Source organism: Schistocerca piceifrons, chromosome 3, assembly GCF_021461385.2.
Source record: "Schistocerca piceifrons isolate TAMUIC-IGC-003096 chromosome 3, iqSchPice1.1, whole genome shotgun sequence".
Taxonomy (NCBI): domain Eukaryota; kingdom Metazoa; phylum Arthropoda; class Insecta; order Orthoptera; family Acrididae; genus Schistocerca; species Schistocerca piceifrons.
Genome location: NC_060140.1, coordinates 479,963,746 through 479,989,935, shown reverse-complemented (window position 1 = coordinate 479,989,935; position 26,190 = coordinate 479,963,746). Strand labels below are relative to the sequence as shown.

The 26,190-nt window shown below is 43.5% G+C and overlaps 1 protein-coding gene across 1 annotated transcript in view; it reads right to left on the bottom strand.

Annotated features, from left to right (window-relative positions):
* The window catches only part of LOC124790075 (proliferation marker protein Ki-67-like), a 99,540-nt gene that overhangs the window by 30,038 nt on the left and 43,312 nt on the right, over positions 1 to 26,190 (bottom strand). Inside the window, exons 5-9 of the mRNA XM_047257641.1 lie at positions 15,785 to 15,898; positions 13,348 to 13,848; positions 12,774 to 13,265; positions 11,713 to 12,691; positions 10,708 to 10,877 (exon numbers count right to left, since the gene is read on the bottom strand). Coding sequence (XP_047113597.1) covers positions 10,708 to 10,877; positions 11,713 to 12,691; positions 12,774 to 13,265; positions 13,348 to 13,848; positions 15,785 to 15,898 — 2,256 coding nt within the window. The remainder of the gene's footprint in view (positions 1 to 10,707; positions 10,878 to 11,712; positions 12,692 to 12,773; positions 13,266 to 13,347; positions 13,849 to 15,784; positions 15,899 to 26,190) is intronic.

Sequence of the window (26,190 nt, the reverse complement as noted above, 5' to 3'; positions counted from 1 at the left end):
ACAGTGCATCGCCGGCAGAAATGCATAACGCAGGACTTGGCAGCCGAAAACTGGAAGCCATGCGCTACAACCCAAGACTGCGCCTTGCGGATAGCGCCCTGCAGCTGATATTCAGCAGCTGCAATGCCAATGGAGCTATAGTACAGGCAGCTTTTGTCAACTGTGCTCGTGATATGTACTCCACCAAGGTAAAGGAGTTTGTTTTCTCAGACCACTCCATGTTAACAGTAAAGTTAAGACATTTTATAAAAGGAGATGAGAGCAAGGCTGGACAAAAGTTAACAAAATCTAATACCTTAATATTAACAAAACACAATCTCATAAAACTAACAAACCAGTTGAGCATAACAAACTGGGACAAATTATTTCAAAACTGTGATTCCAGTGCCCAAACAGTTTATGAAACATTCCACAATTACTTAACAGGTATTTTAAAAGCCCATCTTGTTCAAAAGAAATACCATAAAACAAGAAAAGGTAAATTTTGGTACACCAAAGAACTGGAGAATCTAAAAAATAAGCTACTGCTGTTGAAGCGCCTTGCCAAAGTAAACAATTCTAATGAAATTAAGGATCTTGAAAAAATCACTAAGAAACTGTATAAGAAAGAGTTGCAATTAGCGAAACTAAGATACAACACAAATTTCATAAAAAATAGTAAAAACCAATGCAAAACAGCCTGGTCAGTAATTAATACTGTTAAAGGTGAAGTCAGAAACTTCGACAAGACAGTCCCAATACCAGCAGATACATTCAATAAATATTTTGTAAGCTGTGCTGATGATATCAAAAAGCTGATCAGTAAACCGAATGTAACATATATAGATTATCTGAAGAGAGCAAACCCAAATCATAATAGGGCCGGATCATCATTGAAACACTTCAGAGAGGTATGCCAACATGAAGTTCTTAAAATAGTCAAAGAAATGAAAAATTCATACAGTACAGATATTTTTAATATGTCAAACAATCTATTGAAAGAAATCATACATTACATTGCAGCACCATTAACGTATTCTATAAACCTGTGTCTCATAGAAGGGTTTTTTCCTGATCCTCTCAAACTATCCAAGGTAACTCCAGTCTTTAAGAAGGGTGTCAAATCAGATCCTGCAAACTACAGACCAATTTCACTAATTCCAGTACTAGGAAAAGTCTTTGAAGGCATAATATATAAGCAGATGTATGAGTACCTAGAACTAAATGGTATGTTAAGTGCATCACAGTTTGGTTACAGAAAAGGAAGGTCAGCTATACATGCCATAGAGCTCTTAGTCAGAGACATTCTAGCAGCATTTGAGGACCATGCGCACGCACAGGTAACCTTATGTGATCTGAGCAAAGCTTTTGACTGTGTTGACCACTCACTTCTGCTCTCTAAACTTGAGTACTATGGAATATGTGATAAAAGTTTAAAACTCATCAAATCATACCTCAATAAAAGGAACCAGGTGGTGAGTTCAGGAAGTCATCTGTCAAACATACTCGAGGTTCAACATGGAGTGCCACAGGGATCTAAATTGGGACCACTTCTTTTCCTTGTACACATAAATGACTTACCAGGAAATATAGATGTAAAGACATATATGTATGCAGATGACACAACTTTTCTATCTGTAAACCATGTACTTGATAACCTTGTAAGTGATATGAAATTGGCAAAAGAAAATGCAACATCATGGTTTAATGCCAATGGTCTGCTATTAAATGAGGAAAAGACCCAGAATATGTGGTTCAGTCTATCAAAGTCTACAAAAATAGAAAAACAAAAGGCAAAGTTTTTAGGTATTGTACTTGACAACAGTCTAACATGGAACTCTCATGTAGATCACATAGTGGTTAGGTTGTCAAGAGTTATATATTTGTTGAAGAGACTGATGTGTTGTGTGACATTTGAGTATGTAAGGACAGCATACTTTGCCTTTTTTCAATCTGTTTTAAGATATGGGTTAATACTCTGGGGAAACAGCAGAAAAATAAATGAAATTATGGTGATCCAGAAGAAAGCAATCAGAGTAATGGCTAAGGTAGATAATAGAACACATTGTAAACCATTGTTCACTAAATATAGAATTTTAACAGTAATTAATTTATATATTCTTGACAGTGTTAACTACATACTTGCTGAACTACCTAATTTAAGTGTAACAAATGAAAGACATGGCTACTATACAAGAACGTGTACTTCTCTGCTGTTGCCACAAAATAGATTAGCCAAAACTAACAATAGTCATAAGTATATGGCAATTAAAATATATAACAAATTGTCTAAAAATGGGTCAATAAAACCTGACAAATTATTTAAAGACAATGTTCATAACTTCTTGTTAACCAATCCATTCTATTCATTAGAAGAATTTTTAGAAATGCCTAATATCAACTTAAATGTGTAAAAAATTTTTTTTGTAAAATTAATAAGTTAAGTGAACTGACGAAGTCTATTGCATGTAACAATGCTGAATGACTAATAAAGAATCTGAATCTGAGAAGTCGTCAGCATACATGGAAGCTGAGACAGATGTTCCCACCGCCGCAGCGAGCCCATTAATTGCAATTAAAAACAGGCAGACACTTAAGGCGGGGGAGGGGCTTGCACGCGGAAGGTACAATGTGACAGAGAATTTTCTGTATGAAAATCGGCAGCGGACCCCGAAGACCCCAACCACGAAGCATAGAGAGGATGTGATGTCGCCGTGTCGTATCGTATGCCTTCCGCTTGTCAAAAAGGACAACGACGAGGTGCCGACGGCAGGCAAAGGCCATACGGATGGCAGGCTCCAGGCTCACCAGATTATCGGCGGCAGAGTGGCCCCTTACGGAGCCACAGGGCAAGTGGCTAGGGCACTTTGGAATTCCCACTCACTGAACGGAACATCTTAGGACTCAAGGTGGCGCGTGTGAAATGAAAGGCTCCAACTGCTCTTTAATGGATTACCCATGGGATAATTCAAGAGGCGGAACTCTGAGCAAAATGTTCTAAACGGTTGGCAATTCTGTCGGGGTCAGTACCAACTGCTCCATTCATTGAAAGCGCAGGGACACTGACGGGTGTCCGATAGCCATAGTCGCCTAATCTTGGCCCAAACCTGCGATGGAGAGGTATGGAGGCCAATGGTGGAGATTTAGCATTCCCAACACTCCTGCCTGTGTTGGCGAATGATGCGGCGGGCCCGCACACGAAGCCGTTTAAAGGCGATGAGGTGTGCTAATTAAGGATGTCGCTTGTGACGCTGGAGCGCCCGCCAGCGATCTTTAATCACCTCAGCAATCTCAGGCGACCACCAAGGCACAGTCCTCCGCCGAGGGGACCCAGAAGAACAGGGAATGGCAGATTCTGCGGCAGCAACGATGCCGGTGGTGACCGAGTGAACCACTACACAAAGGGCGTCATTCAAAAGAGGCTGAATAGTGGCAATGGAGGAGAACAAGTCCCAGTTAGCCCTGTTCATAGGCTATCTGCAAGGGCACCCAGAAGAGTGATGCTGTGGCAGTGACAGAAAGATCGAAAAGTGGTCACTACCACCCAAGTCGTCATGCACACTCCATTGGACAGACGGTACGAGGCTAGGGCTGCAGATCGAAAGGTCGATGGCTGAGTACGTGCCACGCGCCACACTGAAATGTGTGAAGGCACCATCATTTAAAAGGGAAAGGTCAAGCTGTGCCAATATGAGGTGCATTCAAGTTCTAAGGCCTCCGATTTTTTTTCTCTGGACTGGAAAGACATAGAAACATGCTCATTGTTTTAAAATGAGGCCGCGTTCATTGTCAATACGTCCCAGAGATGGCAGCACTGTACGGCAGATGGAATTTTACCGCCAGCGGCGAGAATGAGAACTGTTTTAAATACTTAAAATGGCGACGTTTTCCTTACTTGAACAGCGTGCAATCATTCGTTTTCTGAATTTGCGTGGTATGAAACCAATTGAAATACATCGACAGTTGAAGGAGACATGTGGTGATGGAGTTATGGATGTGTCGAAAGTGCGTTCGTGGATGCGACAGTTTAATGAAGGCAGAACATCGTTTGACAACAAACCGAAACAACCTCGGGCTCGCACAAGCCAGTCTGACGACATGATCGAGAAAATGGAGAGAATTGTTTTGGGGGGATCGCCGAATGACTGTTGAACAGATCGCCTCCAGAGTTGGCATTTCTGTGCGTTCTGTGGACACAATCCTGCATGACGACCTGAAAATGCGAAAAGTGTCATCCAGGTGGGTGCCACGAATGCTGACGGACGACCACATGGCTGCCCGTGTGGCATGTTGCCAAGCAATGCTGACGCGCAACGACAGCATGAATGGGAGTTTCTTTTCGTCGGTTGTGACAATGGATGAGACGTGGATGCCATTTTTCAATCCAGAAACAAAGCGCCAGTTAGCTCAATGGAAGCACACAGATTCACCGCCATAAAAAAAAATTCGGGTAACCGCCAGTGCTGAAAAAATGATGGTGTTCATGTTCTGGGACAGCAAGGGCGTAATCCTTATCCATTGCGTTCCAAAGGGCACTACGGTAACAGGTGCATCCTACAAAAATGTTTTGAAGAACAAATTCCTTCCTGCACTGCAACAAAAACGTCCGGGAAGGGCTGCGCGTGTGCTGTTTCACCAAGACAACACACCCACTCATCGAGCTAACATTACGCAACAGTTTCTTCGTGATAACAACTTTGAACTGATTCCTCATGCTCCCTACTCACCTGACCTGGCTCCTAGTGACTTTTGGCTTTTTCCAACAATGAAAGACACTCTCCGTGGCCGCACTTTCACCAGCCGTGCTGCTATTGCCTCAGCGATTTTCCAGTGGTCAAAACAGACTCCTAAAGAAGCCTTCGCCGCTGCCATGGAATCATGGCGTCAGCATTGTGAAAAATGTGTACGTCTGCAGGGCGATTACGTCGAGAAGTAACGCCAGTTTCATCAATTTCGGGTGAGTAGTTAATAAGAAAAAAAAAAATTGGAGGCCTTAGAACTTGAATGCACCTCGTACATGCTCAACGGTGCTGCCTCGGCCTGTTGCCACTGTTCCACCCCACAGAGGGTTATGGGCGTTGAAGTCGCCCAGTAACAGAAAAGGTTGCGGCAATTGGGCTATCAGCGCAGCCAGGACATGCTGCATCCAGTGGAAGATACAGACTGCACACAGTAACAGCCTGTGGTGTCCACACCCAAACAGCGACAGCCTCTAAAGGTGTTTGTAGAGGGACAGACTCGCTGTGAAGGGAGTGAATGATGTAGATGCAGACACCACCATATACCCTTTATTAAGCTGCCCGGTTCCTATAATAACCCTGATAGCCACGGAGGGCGGGGGTTCGCATTGCCGGAAACAGTTTTTTGAGGAGCAATGTAGAGGAAAGGGTGAAGGCTGAGAAGTTGTCGGAGCCCAGCAAGATGGTGGAAGAAACCGCTGCAGTTCCACTGGAGGATGACATTGTCCATGGCTGAAAAAGGCGTGAAGGGACTGGGGAGGCAGATTACACGGCTGGGTCACTTGCTGCCACCGACTGAGTACCCGCCCGAATGGCATCCATTGCGTCCGAGGGCCCGGCGAGATCGAGGTCCTCTGCGGACGCAAGAATCTCCACCTCATCCTCAGACGCAGAGCTTGTAGGTAGCGGTGGAGTAGGTGCCACCGCAGGTGTCATGGTCTTAGGGGTCTTCCATTTCACTTTCTCGTGCTGTTCCTTTGGTTGCCCTTGCTGGTAGGGCTTTTTTGAGTCAGTCTCCCGGACCAAAGAGGATCATGAAGCTCGACGACCAGCGACCTGTGGCTTCTTCAGCCACTGGTGGGTGTGTGCTGTGCTGCTGGTAGGAACCTGGGAAGGGAGGGACCCAAGGGATCCCTTCCGAGCGAGAGAAGCTGAATAAGACTGACGCTTCTCCGGCTTAGAAGTGGGGACCGGTGTCCCCGTTGGGTGAGGGGGTGCTGCTCCCGAGGTAGTTGGTGCAGGAGCGACAGAGAGAAATGGCCCCCACCATCATGGAGGCAGGTGTGGTTCTCTGGCTCTGACAGCTGATGGTATGTGGTGCAGCTTGGGAACTGTAGCAGGAGTGACAGTGACAGCGTAAGATGACATCATGCATACTGGATGAAGTCTTTCAAATTTCCGCTTAGCCTCAGTGTAGGTTAGTTGATCCAAGGTCCTGTATTCCATTATTTTCTGTTCCTTCTGTACAATCTTACAGTCGAATGAGCAAGGGAGGATAGTGCTCTCCGCAGTTGACACATCTGGGAGGTGGGGCACATGGAGTATTAGGATGGGATGGACAACCACAATCGCGACATATGAGGCTGCAAGCACAGTGGGAAGACATATGGCCAAACTTCCACCACTTGAAGCACCGCATCAGGGGAGGGATATATGACTTGACATCACAACGGTAGACCATCACCTTGACCTTCTCAGGTAATGTGTCACCCTCAAAGGCCAAGATGAGGGCACCGGTAGTAACTTGAGCTCTCAGACCCCGCTGGACGCGCCGGACGAAATGGACACCTCATCGCTCTAAGTTGGCGCGCAGCTTGTCATCGGACTGTAAAAGAAGATCTCTGTGGAAAATAATGCCCTGGACCATATTTAAGCTTTTATGGCAGGTGATAGTAACAGAAACATCCCCCAGCTTCATACAAGTGAGCAAGGCTCGTGACTGGGCAGAGGATGCTGTTTTTATCACGACTGACCCTGACCGCATTTTGGACAAGCCCTCCACCTCCCCAAACTTGTCCTCTCAATGGCCGACAAAGAACTGATGCTTCACGGACACAAAGGATTCCCTGTCAGCTTTGGTACAGATGAGATACTGGGGTAAATACCTTTCTCTGTCATTCATAACCTTTTGTTCCTACCATGGTGTGGCCAGCGAGGGGAACGATTTGGGGTCATACACGTTATCTTTAAAGTGAGCCCTCGAATGGTTAGAGACTGCTGGTGGCTGGTCACCAGCAAGAGATGATTTGCCCCACTTCATTGCATGTCAACCACCCTGATGCCACCTACTCCGACCAAGGTCCCTCCCCACTGGTGCCACCCAGCCATAGCAATGGCCACCTGGCAGGATGGCCATTGCCGGGAGTCCCGATGCCCCAGGGAGATGGGCATCTACTCCTTGGCATACGTGGGGAGTTAACGGCGCCGGCACCAGTAGAGCAATCCCTGTGTTGTCAGGGGGCTACAAGCAACAAGGTACATGGCGGAAAGATGGAGGTCAAACCTGAGAGGCCGAAACGTTTGAGACTCCTTTTAGTCGCCTCTTACGACAGGCAGGAATACTGCAGGCCTATTCTTACCCCCTTGATCCCTGAGGGACCGCAGTTTCCTGTACATATTGACTGCAGAGGGCTGAATCTATCTGCACCCAAAACAGTTGGAGGGATAGGAAATTCTGGGTAAAAATGGGTAAGCGGAGTTGGACGCCACACTTTTACAGAGCAGATGAATGTGTGAGTGTCAAGTGGTATCGTATGCCTTCTAAAAAAATAAAAAATAAATAAAAAATAAAAGCAATTTGGTGCTGGTGATGCTCTAAAGTTTGCACACTGCTGATTCCGGAATGCCCTAAACCCATTTTGAAATTGGGGCAAATGCCCTCTGGCTTCCCAGCACGAAACTCAGTTGTTGGCTGATTATTCCTCCAAATAATTTACACAGCCCATTTGTCATAGGTTTCATTGTCAAATAGTCTAAATTTAAGGGTCTCTTCCTGGTTTCAATATAGGAATAACTTCGTTCTTCCTCCATTGTACAATGTGGTAAGTTTAATAGTGAACTGAGTGTTCACCTGAGCTGTTTCCATTTTCTGCACAATATTTCAAAGTCTGACCAGGCTGTCTTCTTCATGTACTGCAAGTTTTGCTAGTATCTGTACTCACCATCTGACATTGACCAGACTGTGAGCTATTGTTGGTCTCATGTGGCTACTTATAGCCAGGTTACATTCCCAATGTTCAATGCGCCCTATGATGCTCTCATTTTACGGAGTATGCACTGAAACATCATAAAACGCAAAGTCCTTCACCATTTTCCATGGATGTGATGGTTGGTGACATTTTAATAAATTGAGTGAAAGACCTGAAGTGTTATTTAAATCTAATCCTTGACCACTGTTTATCAGATTTTCCAATGTCTTTATTTTGATAGCGACAGTGGATGTGAAGACGACAGTGCAAGTCAGGAATCTCAAACTACTATATATACTGCTGAAGGACCAACAATAGCTCGGAGTCTGATTCCAGGCAACAAGTAAAGATAATAGCAAAACATGCAGTTTCTGAAGAAGATGGCTGGGTTGGTTGGGAAATATTGTGCAGAAAATGGAAACGACAGTTCCGCTGAACAACCAGAAGGTCACTATTAATCAATCTCACAGAGAAAACATTAGAGAGAACAACGTGTTACACTGTCATTACTAAGGCAGTTACGCATTTGATTATGGATTCTGAGAGGTGTATATGTCTATACCTGGCAAACCACTGTGAGGTGCATGATAGAAGATACGTCCTATTGTACCAGTTATTAGAGTTTCTTCTCATTCCATTCATGTATAGAGCACGGAAAGACCACAGACTGAATGAATGCCTCTGTGCGTACAGTAATAATTCTAATCTTATCTTTATGATCTCCATGCTAGCGACACATAGGGGTTGCAGCAATTCCTAGAGTAATCATTTAAACCCAGTTCTTTAACTTTGTTAATAGACTGTCTCAGGACAGATTACATTGTCAAGAGTCTTCCAGTTCAGTTCCTTCAGGCTTTCTTGACACTATCCCACAGATGAAACAAACCTGTGACCATTTATGCTGCCTTTCTCTGGTTATGTTCAATATCCCCTGTCAGGCCTATCTGGTACAGGTCCCACACACTTGAGCAATATTTGAGAACCAGTCACACGGGCGATTTGTAAGTTATCTGCTTTGTAAATTGATTGCTACTCCTCAGTATTCTACCATTAAACCGAAGTCTACCACCTGCTTTCCCTATGACTGAACCTATGTGATCATTCCATTTCATATGCCTACAAAGTGTTACAGCCAGGTATTTTGTGTGTTAGCAATGAACTTGTTGGCAAACAAGGCAGTTTAAAGTCTGGGCAGATTTAAAATACAGGACGTTGTTCTCAAGGGCTGCCCTCATGCGTTGTCCTTCCACACGTCCCACAAGTAGCCTTATTAATGGAGTGGGAGGAAGAGTGTCTACCTCTGGGATCTAAAGTATCTTATTACAGGAGGAAAATATGGCCCAACATCATTGCTATGAAATACATCATTAACTTTTGCAGGTAAAATATTTCCACTGAAGACTAGGACAAAAGCTCGTATCTCCCCCATTATCCTTCGTTCCTCTCTGAATGTGAAAAGAAATGGATTCTACTCCACGCTAGGTAATCAAGATTATTTGTTTTTAGTGTCACATCCTGATGGAAGATGACATCTTTAATCCTATTGAGCTTGTTACGAGGAGAGATGGTAATTAGTACATCCCTGATTTTGTCACAGACCTGAAGTACCTGTGATCAGTTAGCATTCAATGTTTTGATAAACAAAGATCCATTCCTCGACTTCTGTATTGTATTAAGTTCTCTGAACCAATCCTCCATATTTCCAACGAAAACAGTTGCTGCACTGTTGCAAAAGGTTCTCCAACAGTTCTTCAGCATACAAAGAACTGGGGTGAACTATCCACCTCTGTATCTCCTTGCCTGACTCGTCTCATGGTGTGACGAACAGTTGCAGCACCACATGGTTGTAAGCCTTTGCATTAAAGTCTTGCTTTCTATCAACTGACACAGCTGTGTCGGCATGGCCACTGATATGAGTGAGTCTGATCAATTTCACTGCCTATCACCTGCCCCAATGCCCCTTACTCCAATTGGATACTCTCCCTCCGTGTGCGCCACACGGGCACTGCAAAGGCAAAAGCGAGGCTAAGGCTACCTGGCATTGTAGTTGTTGCCCGGAGTCCCAGATTGGACAGGCACCTACTCCCTAGCATACATGGCGATGTTACAGCTCTGCCATCAGCTAACTGGTGCAAAGGATCACAGTGTGCAATGGGTAGATTAAGCATCATGTAAGATATTGTTCCTCAAATGGTCCATACTTCTGTAAAATCTACGAAAGTTAAAGATAAACCCTGAAGGAGACTACAATTATGCCAAAAGATTCAAAGAAAGACTGAAATGAGCAAAAACTGATGGGTGTTCTAACAATGGTCCTGCCAAACATAAAAGCTTCACTAGGTAAGAAGACACCTAGGAATAACCACGGGTCTACACTAGCCCGACACTGAAGGGGGTGTTATATGTGGCTCAGAAGCGTGGACAATAATACAAATTAGAAATGCCTTGGACACATGGAAACACAAAGTAGTGTGGAAGATATACGGAGCTGTACGTGATAACAGTGCTTTGTGAATTGGGACTAATGCAGAACTGCATGAACGGGGTGCGTTATATATGCCATCACCCTGTTTACCGAAAAGTGAGTAGAGTAGGTACTACCTACCTTTTGCAGTAGCTGCCCTGCAACGGGCAAGCAATGCCATTCATGTTATTAACAAGGGGTTGGATGACAGGTTTGTTCAGCATATGCGACACCAATATTTTTTTGAAATCTATGATTTAACAATCAAAACTAATTCATGACAAACTGTATACGCAGTCCATATTTTTTTTTTTTTTTTTTTTTTTGCTCCACTCACCTTTCTTGGAGTATGAACCTTGGGTTTCTTGGGCACCTTTCTACGTCGATTTATTGGCACTGATGGTAGCTTGGCAACAATGTTCTTCTTCACTGGAGTTTTCTTCACAACTTCTGAAAAGAGCATTCGAGGCTTATGACACTGAAGCAAAGCTGCCATTTTCTTCTTATCTGCAACAAAAATGCATCATCAATGTACAAGTTCAATGTAGTTCCTAGAGTACATATACAATGTCATAATGGACTGCTGATTATTTAACGTAACACACACTCAAAATTATCAAACATCTGATGGAATGTACATTTAGACACAGTTTCAATGACAATGTCTATAGCTTATTTCTCATTGGGTCTAATGTTAATGACAATCATTCCAGCTCTCCGAGTTTATTTCACTAATGCAAAGTAGTATAACTCACTTTATTCTTTGGTAATGCCACTTGTGCAGCTAAAATATTGGATGTCAAATCTCACCATATAGCGGAGATGCTGAGTTGCAGACCAGCATCTCCGCTATAGTGTCAGTAGCAACTTTCCTTAACATAATTGTTGGATGTCAAATCTGTGATACTTGCTAGTGCCCTAGAATTGCAATTTTGATCTGAGAGTCAAGAAAAATTTGATGGACATATAACCATATAACTATTACTAGAATGTGTAAGCCCTGAAAACTACACTTAATAACACTACTAGAAACTTCACATACTATTTGGATATCTGGTATTATGAACTGCCATTAACAGTGACAAGGAAACCTAAAATCTATTTTTTTTTAATCATATTTCAAATTGACAGGCAAGCTTTCAAACTAAAATGTATTCTATTACAACTATTCACAATCAGTGTTTCTACCTAAATACTGAACTGAGGAGGTAATTTACAGCAATAAGTTGCCATCATACAAAATTCATAAGGTGCAATTGCACACACTCAAGTCGGCATATACAATCCTTACTACTGTAAAAAAAAATTCAGAAAATTAATAAAAACAACATACTATACACACCTGGAGTTTTAGGTGATTTAGCTTTTAGCTTATTAGCAGCAATCTCCGAGAGGTCTACATCAGTCAATCTTCGCTTGGCTGCTTTTGCTGACATTGCCCGAAGGGATTTAAGCTTGCGAGGTGTCTTTGACTGTGATATGGGCGTGAAAGAAAGTTTACTTTTCTTAGGCACAATCATTGAAGCTCTTGCTGACCTAGTGTTTATTTTGTCAGTATTTGCTGAAGGAGTAGAGTTTCTACGGCTACGAGAAAACAATTCCTGACTTTCACGAATGTGCGCAAGCAGCAGTCCAGCTGATTTTCTTTTGGGTCTCTCAGCCACAGCAGATGTAGACGATTTCTGCAATTCTTTTAGCTGTGCCACTTCTCCATTGGAGGGCATCTGATCTGACGAGAATAAATCTGGAGACTGTACTATGGTTGCTGAATTATCTGCAGCAGGAACTTTTTGGCTATACCTTTGTGATCTTTTGCCCAACGATTGTACCTGTGAGATATCTGGAGTCTCCCCTCCAATAAACATCCCATCTGGTGTAGCATTTGCATATTTAACGCTTGAGGACTCTCCTAAGGACTCCTTCCTATAGGACTTTCTTGGTGAAGAAACTGCAACTGTTTCCTCTGCAGCAGGAGCCTTTTTTAGAGATGGCACACTGTGAGAGAGTCTTCCAATTTGCACTGATTTTCGCGAGCGAGGGGTGACACTGTAAGATATGCTTGATTTCTTTACACGTGATGTTTTTGACACTGGTGTTTCAACTGAATCGGAAACACTATCACGCATATCCGAGTTAAACGTGTGAGGTGTTTCACTAGCTATTGGTTCTGCACCACCAGATTTTCGCGGATTTGGTGTTACTTTCAGCAGCGATTTTTTAACTGAACTTTTAATACTAGTACGGCGGGAGACATTTACTGAGTGCGGCGTCTTGCTATCCAGTACTGCAGACTGATAAGAATCCTGGGCACCAATTTTCACCTGAAAACAACAACATATATTAGAAGTATCTGCAGCAGGAACTTTTTGCTGTTTGTGACGTTTTACAATGCAATGGTTGTACCTGTGAGACACCTGGAGTCTCCCCTCCAATAAACTTCCCATCTGGTGTAGCATTTGCAGATTTAACACTTGACGAAACTCCTAAGGTGTCCTTCCTATAGGACTTTCTTGGTGAAGAAACTGCAACTGTTTCCTCTGCAGCAGGAGCCTTTTTTAGAGATGGCACACTGTGAGAGAGTCTTCCCATTTGCACTGATTTTCGCGAGCGAGGGGTGACACTGTAAGATATGCTTGACTTCTTTACACGTGATGTTTTTGACACTGGTGTTTCAACTGAATCGGAAACACTATCACGCATATCCGAGTTAAACGTGTGAGGTGTTTCACAAGCTATTGGTTCTGTACCACCAGATTTTCGCGGATTTGGTGTTACTTTCAGCAGCGATTTTTTAACTGAACTTTTAATACTAGTACGGCGGGAGACATTTACTGAGTGCGGCGTCTTGTTATCCAGTACTGCAGACTGGTAAGAATCCTGGGCACCAATTTTAACCTGAAAACAACAACATATATTAGAAGTATCTGCAGCAGGAACTTTTTGCTGCTTGTGACGTTTTACAATGCAATAATTGTACCTGTGAGACACCTGGAGTCTCCCCTCCAATAAACTTTCCATCTGGTGTAGCATTTGCAGATTTAACACTTGACGAAACTCCTAAGGGGTCCTTCCTGTAGGACCTTCTTGGTGAAGAAACTGCAACTGTTTCCTCTGCATTAGGAGTCTTTTTTAAAGATGGCACACTGTGAGAGAGTCTTCCCATTTGCACTGATTTTCGCGAGCGAGGGGTGACACTGTAAGATATACTTGATCTCTTTACACGTGATGTTTTTGACACTGGTGTTTCCACCAAATCAGAAACACTGTCACTCATAACAGATGTAACAGTGTGAGGTGTTTCAAAAGGAATTGGTTGTACAGTAGAGGCACCACCAGATTTTCTTACATGTGGTGTTACTTTTAGCAGTGATTTTTTCACTGAACTTGTAACACTGGTACGGCGGGAGACATTTACTAAGCGCGGAGTCTTGTCATCTGATACTGCAGACTGATCAGAATCCTGGGGACCAAATTTAACCTGAAAATAACAACAGATATTAGAACAATTTTAACAAATTTACAAACTGGATGACATCCTGACTTGGTTTTGAAACATATGAGTGATGTACCTTATTCCCAACAGTAGTGGGCCTTAGCTGATGGCTCTAAGCACTATGGGACTTAACATCTGAGGTCATCAGTCCCCCAGACTCAGAAAGTACTTAAACATATCTAACCCAAGGACATCACACACATCCACGCCCGAGGCAGGATTCTAACCTGCGACCGTAGCAGCAGCGCGGTTCCGGACTAAAGCGCCTAGAACCGCTCGGCCACAACGGCCGGCGTGGGCCTTAGCCTCTACTTTATTTCACATCATTTCTTTGCTCAAGATAGAAATCTGGGATATAAATTTGTGCGTGCACTCTGCTATTAGAAGAATATCTGCAATATATAGGTTGAAAGTAAATGATGCAAGTACAGATTCCTGTGGAATTCAATTCTTCAGTTCTTCCTTATCCAGGATAACTTTTGAACTACTTATCACACAGGATATTATTTAAGAGCTGACAGAGTTGAAGAGTCTCTCATTCATAGATGGAACCACAAACAAGGGTGGTAGAGTTTAGACTCTCGCTGTGCACCTGACATCACGCACTGTCCTACAACCAATAAGTGTTCGGTAGTGTTCTTAGCACAGTGCTGTGAAAGTCATAGTGTGGGAAACATGATCATAGCGAAGTATTTAGTGAATTTTTATTCAATTTGTTACGAGTTTTAATGGCTGCCGGTGGTCATCAAGAGACATAATCTGCAGAAAACTCTCTTCAACTGCGAAGCCCCTCTATGCACATAACCGAACTGGTGCTTTGAAATGGCAACACTGCAAATGGTTCAAATGGCTCTAAGCACTATGGGATTTAACATCTGAGGTCATCAGTCCCCTAGACTTAGAAACTACTTGAAGATATCTAACCTAAGGATTTCACACACATCCATGCCCGAGGCGGGATTCGAACCTGTGGCTGAAGCGCCTACAACAGCTCGGCCAGAACGGCATAAACACTGCAAACCCTGTCAATGCTTCGACCTGCATGCAGACCATTGCCATTTGTGAATCTGACTGTAGTAATTTTAGGAGACCCTCTTTCCACAGAATACTGGAAGCTGCAGCAGAAACACGAGCACTATGTACGTTCTCAAATCTCTTTAGTACTGTGTTGATGGCAATGTGATAGGGGATTTTACTACTGTGGCAGAGGTGCACGAGTAAAGATCGTTCACCATACTATAATTGAGCACTCAACAATTTAATAATAGCTATGACAGACTTCAATAAAATACCAGAATGCACAATACATTAGCTGAACTAATTCGAAACCTAGCAATAACTACATTTGATATTTAAAAAAAATAAATAAATAAATAAATAAATATATTCCTCCATTGCTGAATCACATCGTGCTGCACAAATAAGAGAAAAATTGTAAAGACATGACGACATTTCCCTGACCCAACATCAAACACATTCAGACTGAAACCATTAATACTCATATCAGGCACAATGCAGTCCACAAAACTACTTTCCCCATTAAACAATATACAACTTCAACAATGGAATGTCACAATATTCTGTGAAGGATGGTCACTACTCACCATATAATGGAGATGCTGCGTTGCAGATAGGCACAACAAAAAGACTGTCAGAAAAGAGGTTTTGGCCAATACGGCCTTCATTGGAAATAGACAAAACACATGCACAAAACCAGTGTCTGACCGCTGAGGCCAGGTTGTGAGCGGGCTGGTTATGAAGGCCTTGTTGGCTGAAAACTCACCTTCTGTCTTTTTCTCGTGCCTATCTGTGACTCAGCATCTCTGCAACATGGTGAATAGTAGCTATACTTTTCATAAGAGAGTTAAAATACAACTTAACAGTTACAACAATTAATACACATAAATAGTTCAAAATATACCAAAGAAGTACTCCGCCTTCCTTCCACCGTCTTAGCAGGATGCCGGGTGCGACTTGACAAGCTGTTCCCTACTGACCTACGTAGTACCCACGTCCTAAGAGACTGTGATGTTTCCTATAAATTAAGAAGCACATAGTTACTACTAAAAAACAAAAAATATACTGTCTCATTAAACTTAACAGTGACAAGTAATTAACACAGAATCCATTTATTACAAAAACAACAAAACATAAAGAAATGCTGCACATGTAAAGAAGCATGGGCACAATAAATGGAACCACAATTTTTATACAGTAAAACTTCATCAAGGCAGAACGCGTATAATTTGGAAATCTGCCCAAACTGTAAAAGTATACACCTTTACATGCCAATTGTTTTTGTATAAAGCAAAATATGTCTAATGGGGAAAAGCGCTTATACTGTAGTATAATATACATTAGCTATTAACGACTATCAGGATGCTACTTTTAACACAAACTGTACAGCCCTAACATTGCCATTAAGCGCTGCAAAACAAAAGTTTGGTGCAGCACTGTGCTGTGGGTGTGGACATCAAACTGCGGTGCTCTGTGCAACAACAAAAAGCTTGGGTGCAGTGTCAATAAATCAAAGAAAAAGGTTTATGTCGGCATTTTTAGTCTTCCATTATTATCGACGCTATGGGCGAACACTAGAATATTGCTGTGCACCTACAAATACTCTGCTGCAATCTGTGCAGTGGAAAGGTGGGTGGTGTTCAGTTAAACAATAGTTTTGCCTGGCAAGGTCAAGTATTTCAAAGAAATGCACTACCTGCATTACTTTCTGCTACTTTCGGTTGACTAGTAGGTGCTTTAAGTTAAAAAGCATGATTACAAACCACGACTGTGTGTTGCTAACACTTATCGAAAAGCCAAAGGTAATAAAGGTGAGTGACAAAGACATATTCTCTGAGCACAAAATAAAGTTGCATTGTAAATGCGCTAAAACACAAATTTAGGATACTTTCAGAAACAAAGATGGGATATGGGATGAATGGATGAAAGGGAACGACCAAATGCAAACTAAGGTGAAGAACATGGGAAATGAAGAAACTAATGAGAGACTGGGAATGGTTTGTGAAGTGCCCAGGTAGAAAGCTTACCTTTGTATGAGCCCATGTTGCAGATTTAGGCTCTAAAAGTCACTGAAAAATTGAGTTTAAGGGATCCACAGGACGGCCAGACAGTTTCAAATCTAGGCACAACATTGTGTGGAATGAAGTGTGTGGGAAAGCTAAGGATGTGCATAAAACTGTAGCAACAGAATGGAAGACAATACTGTAGAACCTAATTGCATATTACGATCCAGAAGACATGTTCAATGCAAATGAAATGGAACTGTTTATTATGTGTACTGCCTTCAAAATCTCTAGCAATTCGAAGTGAAAAGTGAACAGTGTACTGGTGAAAAACTAGCCACAGAAAGAAACACTGTAGTAATGTTTGGCAACACATTAGAGGAAATGGAAAAGATACTGGTGATTAGAAAGGAGCCAAAAACTTCTTTTTTCTTAAGCATAGACGTCAGTAAGCTTCCACTCACATAAAAAAGCAATAAAAAAGCTTGGATGGCGAGTGGTAATTCTCCTTTTCCCAGACAATGGAACCTGCCACCTGAAACTCAAGTTATTTAACGTGAAATTGGCTTGGTTCTCATCAAGTACAACAACCTGTGGGGGATTATTTACTCATTCAAGTCATATTAAAGGCGATTACTGATTCAGTCTCTTAGTGTTGAAGAAGCCAAAAGTGCTTTTGCTCTTGCACGGTCAGTTTCTGTCCAGGATGCAATAAATTGGATTAACTTTGTAGTAAGGGAAGTAAAGCCCCAAAACTTATCAAGTGCTTCAACAAAGTGGGGTTCGGAAATCAAGAACAAGATACTTCTGTGGTCATCTAAGCTCAAGAAAATACCGCAGCAACTACTGAATTAATTGAAATGCTAAACATTTCATATAGTGCAAAAGACTACAATGAAAGTCATGACCTTTTGTTAACCCACTCTACAGAATGATATCTGCAGAAAAATTAATATGCCTGAAGAAGCAATCACACACATAAATATTATGCAATTTGCAGCAGACAAATTATCTCAGGCTATTGGAACTCTTGTTCAGTGCTAAAAATTGCTTAAGGTGGGGAAAATATATTTGAACAGGAAATTCAAACAAGTTGCCCTCCATGGTATGTGGTGAAAAAAGTTAAATGTAAAGGAAAAACCATGGGAGTAATTGCATGTATACACAACAATAAACGAATTTAAAGTTAGAGTAGAAAACAGAAATACCACATTATTTATCAATTAGCATTACACAAAATCAAATGATGGTATATCCAGGCTGAAATAATAACAATATTATGAAAAGGATAGATTGCTGTCCAGCTCATAGTGATGATACTGAATACAGACAGGCACAACAAAAAGACTGCTAAACAAGCACACTTTCGGCCAGGTTGTCTTCTGAACTGGAAAAAAAAAACCACACACACACACACACACACACACACACACACACACACACACACACACACACACGTGTGCGCGCATACTCAACTCACACACATGACTTTCGTGTCTGGCTGCATTCCTCTCGACTCAGCACCACCCATGATAGGAGCAAATTAATTGCATTCTCCACCAGCGTTTCAACTACCTCTCATCATCCCCTGAAATAAGGAATGTCCTGCCCACTATCCTTCCCACACCTACCAAAGTGGTGTTCTGCTGCCCACCAAACCTACACAATATCCTCGTCCATCCCTACTCAATTCCTACTCCCATCTCCTTGCACCATATCCCTGTCCTATACATCCTCCCAACCCCCATCTACTCCACAAGCGCCACCTATCCCATCACAACAGGGCTACCTGTGAAAGTGGATGCGATCTACAAGCTAGGGTGCAACCACTGTGCTATGTCCTATGTGGGCATGACAACCAATAAGCCGCCTGGTCGTATGAATGGTCACCAACAAACCGTGGCCAAGGAACAGCTACAACTGGACCACCCAGTTGCTGCATATCCTGCCCAACACAATGTTCTTCATTTCAATGACTGCTTCATAGTCTGCGGCATCTGGATCTTTCCTACCCTCTCCCAATACCAGCTTTACTAAATTCCACAGGTGGGAACTCTCTCTGCCGTATTTCCTACATTCCCATAACCCTCCCGACTTCAACTTTTGTTAGTCACTGTTGTTCACCCACCTATCCTCATCCCTGTTCTCACTCGACCTAACACTACATAGCCTTCTACCCCACCAACAAACCCAGTCTTACTTCTCTCCTTTACTGCCCCCCTCCCTCTGTCTAGCCTCTCGACTGCACCTAGATGCCCTACCCCCTCTCCATCTCATCCCCGTATGCTCCCACAAGCAGCATTTCACCATCCCCCACCCCTACCCTGCCCCCAACACCCCTTGTGTCTGTATGTGCGGTAAGATATGCTGGCCGTGCACCAAGGCATGTTTAGCCACAGGGTGATCCTCATTACCAACAAACACTGTCTGCCTGTGTCCATTCATGCGAATGGACAGTTTGTTGCTGGTCATTCCCACATAGAAAGCTTCACAGTGTAGGCAGGTTAGTTGGTAAATCACGTGGGTGCTTTCACACGTGGCTCTGCCTTTGATCGAGTACACCTTCCAGGTTACAGGACTGGAGTAGGTGGTGGTGGGACGGTGCATGGGACAGGTTTTATACCAGGGGCAGTTACAAGGTAAGGAGCCAGAGGGTAGGGAAGGTGGTTTGGAGGTTACGAAGGTTAGGTGGATGGCAGAAAGACACTCTTGATGGAGTGGGGAGGATTTCATGAAGGATGGATCTCATTTCAGGGCAGGATTTGAGGAAGTCGTATCCCTGCTGGAGAGCCACATTCACAGTCTGATTCAGTCCCGGAAAGTATCCTGTCACAAGTGGGGCACTTTTGTGGTTCTTCTGTGGGAGGTTCTGGGTTTGAGGGGATGAGGAAGTGGCTCTGGTTATTTGCTTCTGTACCAGGTCGGGAGGGTAGTTGCAGGATGCGAAAGCAGTTTTCAGGTTGTTGGTGTAATGGTTCAGGAATTCCGGACTGGAGCAGATTCGTTTGCCACGAAGACCTAGGCTGTAGGGAAGGGACCGTTTGATGTGGAATGGGTGGCAGCTGTCATAATGGAGGTACTGTTGCTTGTTGGTGGGTTTAATGTGGACGGACGTTTGAAGCTGGCTGTTGGACAGATGGAGGTCAACGTCAAGTAAAGTGGCATGGGATTTGGAGTAGAACCAGGTGAATCTTATGGAGCCAAAGGAGTTGAGGTTGGAGAGGAAATTCTGGAGTTGTTCTTCACTGTGAGTCCAGATCATGAAGATGTCATCAATAAATTTGTACCAAACTTTGGGTTGGCAGGCCTGGGTAACCAAGGTGGCTTCCTCTAAGCGACCCATGAATAGGTTGGCGTCCGAGGGGGCCATCCTGGTACCCACGACTGTTTCCTTTAATTGTTGGTATGTCTGGCCTTCGAAAGTGAAGAAGTTGTGGGTCAGGATGAAGCTGGCTAAGGTAATGAGGAAAGAGGTTTTAGGTAGGGTGGCAGGTGATCGGCGTGAAAGGAAGTGCTCCATCGCCGCGAGGCCCTGGATGTGCGGAATATTTGTGTATAAAGAAGTGGCATCAATGGTAACAAGGATGGTTTCCGGGGGTAACAGGCTGGGTAAGGATTCCAGGCGTTCGAGAAAGTGGTTGGTGTCTTTGATGAAGGATGGGAGACTGCATGTAATGGGTTGAAGATGTTGATCTCCGTAGGCAGAAATACGTTCTGTGGGGGCTTGGTGACCAGCTACAATGGGACGGCCGGGATGATTGGGTTTGTGAATTTTAGGAAGAAGGTACTAGGTGTGGGGTGTCGGTGGGGTCAGGAGGTTGATGGAGTCAGGTGAAAGGTTTTGTAGGGGGCCTAAGGTTCTGAGGATTCCTTGAAGCTCCGCCTGGACATCAAGAATGGGATTACCTTGGCAAACTTTGTATGTGGTGATGTCTGAAAGCTGACGCAGACCCTCAGTCACAAACTCCCGACGATCAAGTACCACGGTCGTGGAACCCTTGTCCGCCGGAAGAATGACGATGGAACGGTCAGCCTTCAAATCACGGATAGCTTGGGCTTCAGCAGTGGTGTTGTTGGGAGTAGGATTAAGGTTTATCCAGCCGATATATACTCAATAATACGTAATACGTAATAATACGTAACCCACTTCCAAACGATAACCAAAAATCCGCTTTCAACACTACCGTTGCTATAAAATCCACCGTTTCTAGTTCACAAACAGTTCCCTTCACCTATTAAACAACCATTTCGGCTAGTTCTAATAACTTTCGCTTTATTTCCATTTCCGTTTTTCTCACATCACTGATCATTTTTAGCCGCTTCCCACAGAATTTAACGTCATTATTTCTTCGTCAGACAATTGTTAACCTCATTTTCATAATCTGCCACCACAAAACCACTCCTTTTAATACATTTACACACAGTTTTTTCGAAATTTTCCCAAATTTCTCCACCCTTTAACGTGTTTTGGCGGCAACACAACCACCTGACCTTTATGCACATCTTTGTCTACCAACCCAAGTTCACCACAGGATCAACATAGCCCAGCTTTAACCAACACTTTTTCGCCTTTTTTCACACCAGATCTCCAGTTGCTTTCTAGTTCACCTTTATCTCTCCCCATATATTTTCATTTTCACTTCAGCCCCATGTTACACTTTCCACCTTCTAATACCATGTCACCCTCAAAACACCCCCACAACAACCCCATTAAGTTTTATTTACATTCCCTCCGCAAACATGCCTTCGCCCTAGCAAGATTACGCTCCCATATTTTATTTTCTCAGGCTTGTCTGACACTTAGCATTACCCCCCAAAGGCCTCACACTTAAAGTTCCCATCTCTGGCTGTAACCCTTCATTCCACCAGTCCCTATACCAGTTCCAAACTGAACAATCCATTGCCCTCACCCACCTAATCCTTCACCTACACATCAACTCAGCCAATGAACGCACCTGTCAACTCCTATCCTTAATGAAAGTCCTCAATCTTTCCTCTCCCACATCCAAACCAGAGCATCCTCCTACAGGCCAGCCGCAAATTAGAACAGCATGCCACCCTCCACCTTAAACTATCCAATCTCCTCGTTTCCCACCTCCGGAAAGGCAACTCACTCATCCTTCACAACCTTTCGAGCAAACCTCAACCTCCTCTCATTGCACACAGACCCAGTCTCTCCCATCTACTCAATCTCCCACTTCCAGCTCCACTCACTCCAAAACCTCAAAATTCCAATCAACACAATCTGGAACCACAACACCCTAATTCAGTAGTTAACCTTTCCTTCAAACCTCTCTCCCAATCCGAAACCTCTCTCCCAATCCGAAACCTCTGTCCTATCCAAAGGCCTCACCTTCAGCCCCACTCCTAGATTCAACCAAACACCCCTCGTCAAAGATTTATTGTCCTACACTCATAGTCTCTGCTGGAAATATCACTTTGCCACAAAGAAAAGTGATCCTAATCCTACTCCTAATGATCCAACTCCCCAACACACTATTCAAATTGAACCCTGCCTGGAAAAGTTCCGTCCTCCGTCACAGCGGGACCCACCTCGTCTTCCTCAAAATCACCCTCTCCAAACCTTCCAGGAATTTCTCACTTCTAGCCTTGCCTCTCAATCCTCCTTAAAAAACCTTAATCCTACTCCCAACATCTCCACTGCTGAAGCCCAAGCTATCCGTGATCTGAAGGCTCACCGTTCCATCGTCATTCTTCCGGCGGACAAGGGTTCCACGACCGTGGTACTTGATCGTCGGGAGTATGTGACTGAGGGACTGCGTCAGCTTTCAGACATCACCACATACAAAGTTTGCCAAGGTAATCCCATTCTTGATGTCCAGGCGGAGCTTCAAGGAATCCTCAGAACCTTAGGCCGCCTACAAAACCTTTCACCTGACTCCATCAACCTCCTGACCCCACCGACACCCCACACCTTGTACCTTCTTCCTAAAATTCACAAACCCAATCATCCCGGCTGTCCCAATGTAGCTGGTCACCAAGCCCCCACACAATGTATTTCTGCCTACGGAGATCAACATCTTCAACCCATTACACGCAGTCTCCCATCCTTCATCAAAGACACCAACCACTTTCTCGAATGCCTGGAATCCTTACCCGGTCCGTTACCCCCGGAAACCATCCTTGTTACCATTGATGCCACTTCTTTATACACAAATATTCCGCACATCCAGGGCCTCGCGAGGATGGAGCACTTCCTTTCAAGCCGATCACCTGCCACCCTACCTAAAACCTCTTTCCTCATTACCTTAGCCAGCTTCATCCTGACCCACAACTTCTTCACTTTCGAAGGCCAGACATACCAACAATTAAAGGAAACAGTCGTGGGTACCAGGATGGCCCCCTCGGACGCCAACCTATTCATGGGTCGCTTAGAGGAAGCCACCTTGGTTACCCAGGCCTGCCAACCCAAAGTTTGGTACAAATTTATTGATGACATCTTCATGATCTGGACTCACAGTGAAGAACAACTCCAGAATTTCCTCTCCAACCTCAACTCCTTTGGTTCCATAAGATTCACCTGGTCCTACTCCAAATCCCATGCCACTTTACTTGACGTTGACCTCCATCTGTCCAACAGCCAGCTTCAAACGTCCGTCCACATTAAACCCACCAACAAGCAACAGTACCTCCATTATGACAGCTGCCACCCATTCCACATCAAACGGTCCCTTCCCTACAGCCTAGGTCTTCATGGCAAACGAATCTGCTCCAGTCCGGAATCCCTGAACCATTACACCAACAACCTGAAAACAGCTTTCGCATCCCGCAACTACCCTCCCGACCTGGTACAGAAGCAAATAACCAGAGCCACTTCCTCATCCCCTCAAACCCAGAACCTCCCACAGAAGAACCACAAAAGTGCCCCACTTGTGACAGGACACTTTCCGGGACTGAATCAGACTGAATGTGGCTCTCCAGCAGGGATACGACTTCCTCAAATCCTGCCCTGAAATGAGATCCATCCTTCATGAAATCCTCCCCACTCCATCAAGAGTGTCTTTCTGCCATCCACCTAACCTTCGTAACCTCTTAGTTCATCCCTATGAAATCCCCAAACCACCTTCCCTACCCTCTGGCTCCTTACCTTCTGACCGCCCCTGGTATAAAACCTGTCCCATGCACCGTCCCACCACCACCTACTCCAGTCCTGTAACCCGGAAGGTGTACTCGATCAAAGGCCGAGCCACGTGTGAAGGCACCCACGTGATTTACCAACTAACCTGCCTACACTGTGAAGCTTTCTATGTGGGAATGACCAGCAACAAACTGTCCATTCACATGAATGGACACAGGCAGACAGTGTTTGTTGGTAATGAGGATCACCCTGTGGCTAAACATGCCTTGGTGCACAGCCAGCACATCTTGGCACAGTGTTACACCGTCCGGGTTATCTGGATACTTCCCACTAACACCAACCTGTCTGAACTCCGGAGATGGGAACTTGCCCTTCAGTATATCCTCTCTTCTCGTTATCCGCCAGGCCTCAATCTCCGCTAATTTCTAATTTCAAGTTGCTGCCGCTCATACTTCACCTGTCTCAACAACATCTTTGCCTCTGTACTTCCGCCTCGACTGACATCTCTGCCCAACCTCTTTGCACTTACACGTGTGTGTGTGTGTGTGTGTGTGTGTGTGTGTGTGTGTGTGTGTGTATACCTGTCTTTTTCCCCCCAAGTTATGTCTTTCCGCTGAAAGCTTACTTGTTTAGCATTCTTTTTGTTGCGTCAGTGTGACTCAACATCTCCATTATATGGTGAGTAGCAATCTATCTGTTTCATTTACATATTCCAAGATTTCATGACATAATCCAACTGAAATGTTACATTCTTCTCCAATCTGTCATTCAGTCTCCAATTGGCACACACAATTTCATTGACATTCCCGGCAAACATCACTAGACATCTAAGGGCATCCTGAACAACGATCATAGTTATCTTCCGTTCAGCCATTTTTAAACCATATGAACCATTGGTAACACGGAGTAGGGTTTAAGCACCCATTATGATACGCTTCTTGCACTATCTATGTGTCTCTGTAAAGATTTTCTTGAGTTTCACCCAAAATTTAATGCAGACACATTGCTCCTCTAATTCAGTTAGCTCTAAATTCACAAACTGTACAACATTCTACTCAATACAGCGCTGAACAATAACTAACAGACATACAACAATGGAATCTCCGGCAGTTACACATTAAAAATAAAATCCAGAGTGTACTTGGGCACTAAACTTTGATCATATCCTGAGACATTTTTATCTTTTTTTTTAAGCTTCTGTATACATATCAACTGAAAACATGTATACATGTATTTCACAACAATTTTCTGTTAATGGAAATTTTAGAAGAGCTGGGTGGTGCACAGTGGACATATTTATCTATTACTACTGGCAAGCACCTGTCAGTCACCTGATAAACTGTCATCAAAAGTAAAATCACACCCTCCATTTTCTGAGCTGCTAAATTCAATGTGTCACCCTCACGATTAATATGGCTATCCATTTCCCAAAGAATGGCCCAAACAATAATACAAAATAGAGACTGAAAGCATATAATTTGATTTCAACTATCCTAAGCTTCATACAGTAAGGACATCCACCTCAATCAAAACGTGGCAGCCATGTTACAAATAGAGGAATGGATGCTCTCTAGCAGCTCTTAAATTACCCGATTACATTCGGGACTTTAAGATTCAGTGACAATAATAACATGAAGATAACCCAGGGCTTTTTGTTAAGGGATTAATGCAAATAGAAAAAAAATCTCAATTTGCTATCCTTTCTGTGACATCAATTGCAGAATAGCAAAATCTAGGAGATTAATGTTGCTGATTCTACTAACCTTCGTAATAGTGAGTTGTTATTACATTAAAACTCACCATAGACATATGACAAAATCACCCAATACCAATTTATGACTGGAAATCACAAACTAATTACAGACAAGCAATTCAACTCTTAGAGCGTTTCTACAAAAATCCATTCTCCTCTTAGTGTCATACTTCCAATGTCCTTCAGTTCTTCCCTGAATCACAGTCCACTGGCTGTCATTTTTCTTAACTTTGTGGAGGTGATTAATGACTTACTTGAGGCTTCAATTTCATATTTACACTGCATACTGTTCCAAACATATAGTTTATGATCCACACTCTTACAGTAATTTAACTTTTTTTACAATGGTGTCAACACACTCATTCCCCTCCCCACAATTACACAAATAGCAGGGTCACTTCCTCAGAGTAATCAAAACTGCAACAAAGGAAAATAAACTATCTTCACTGAAAAGT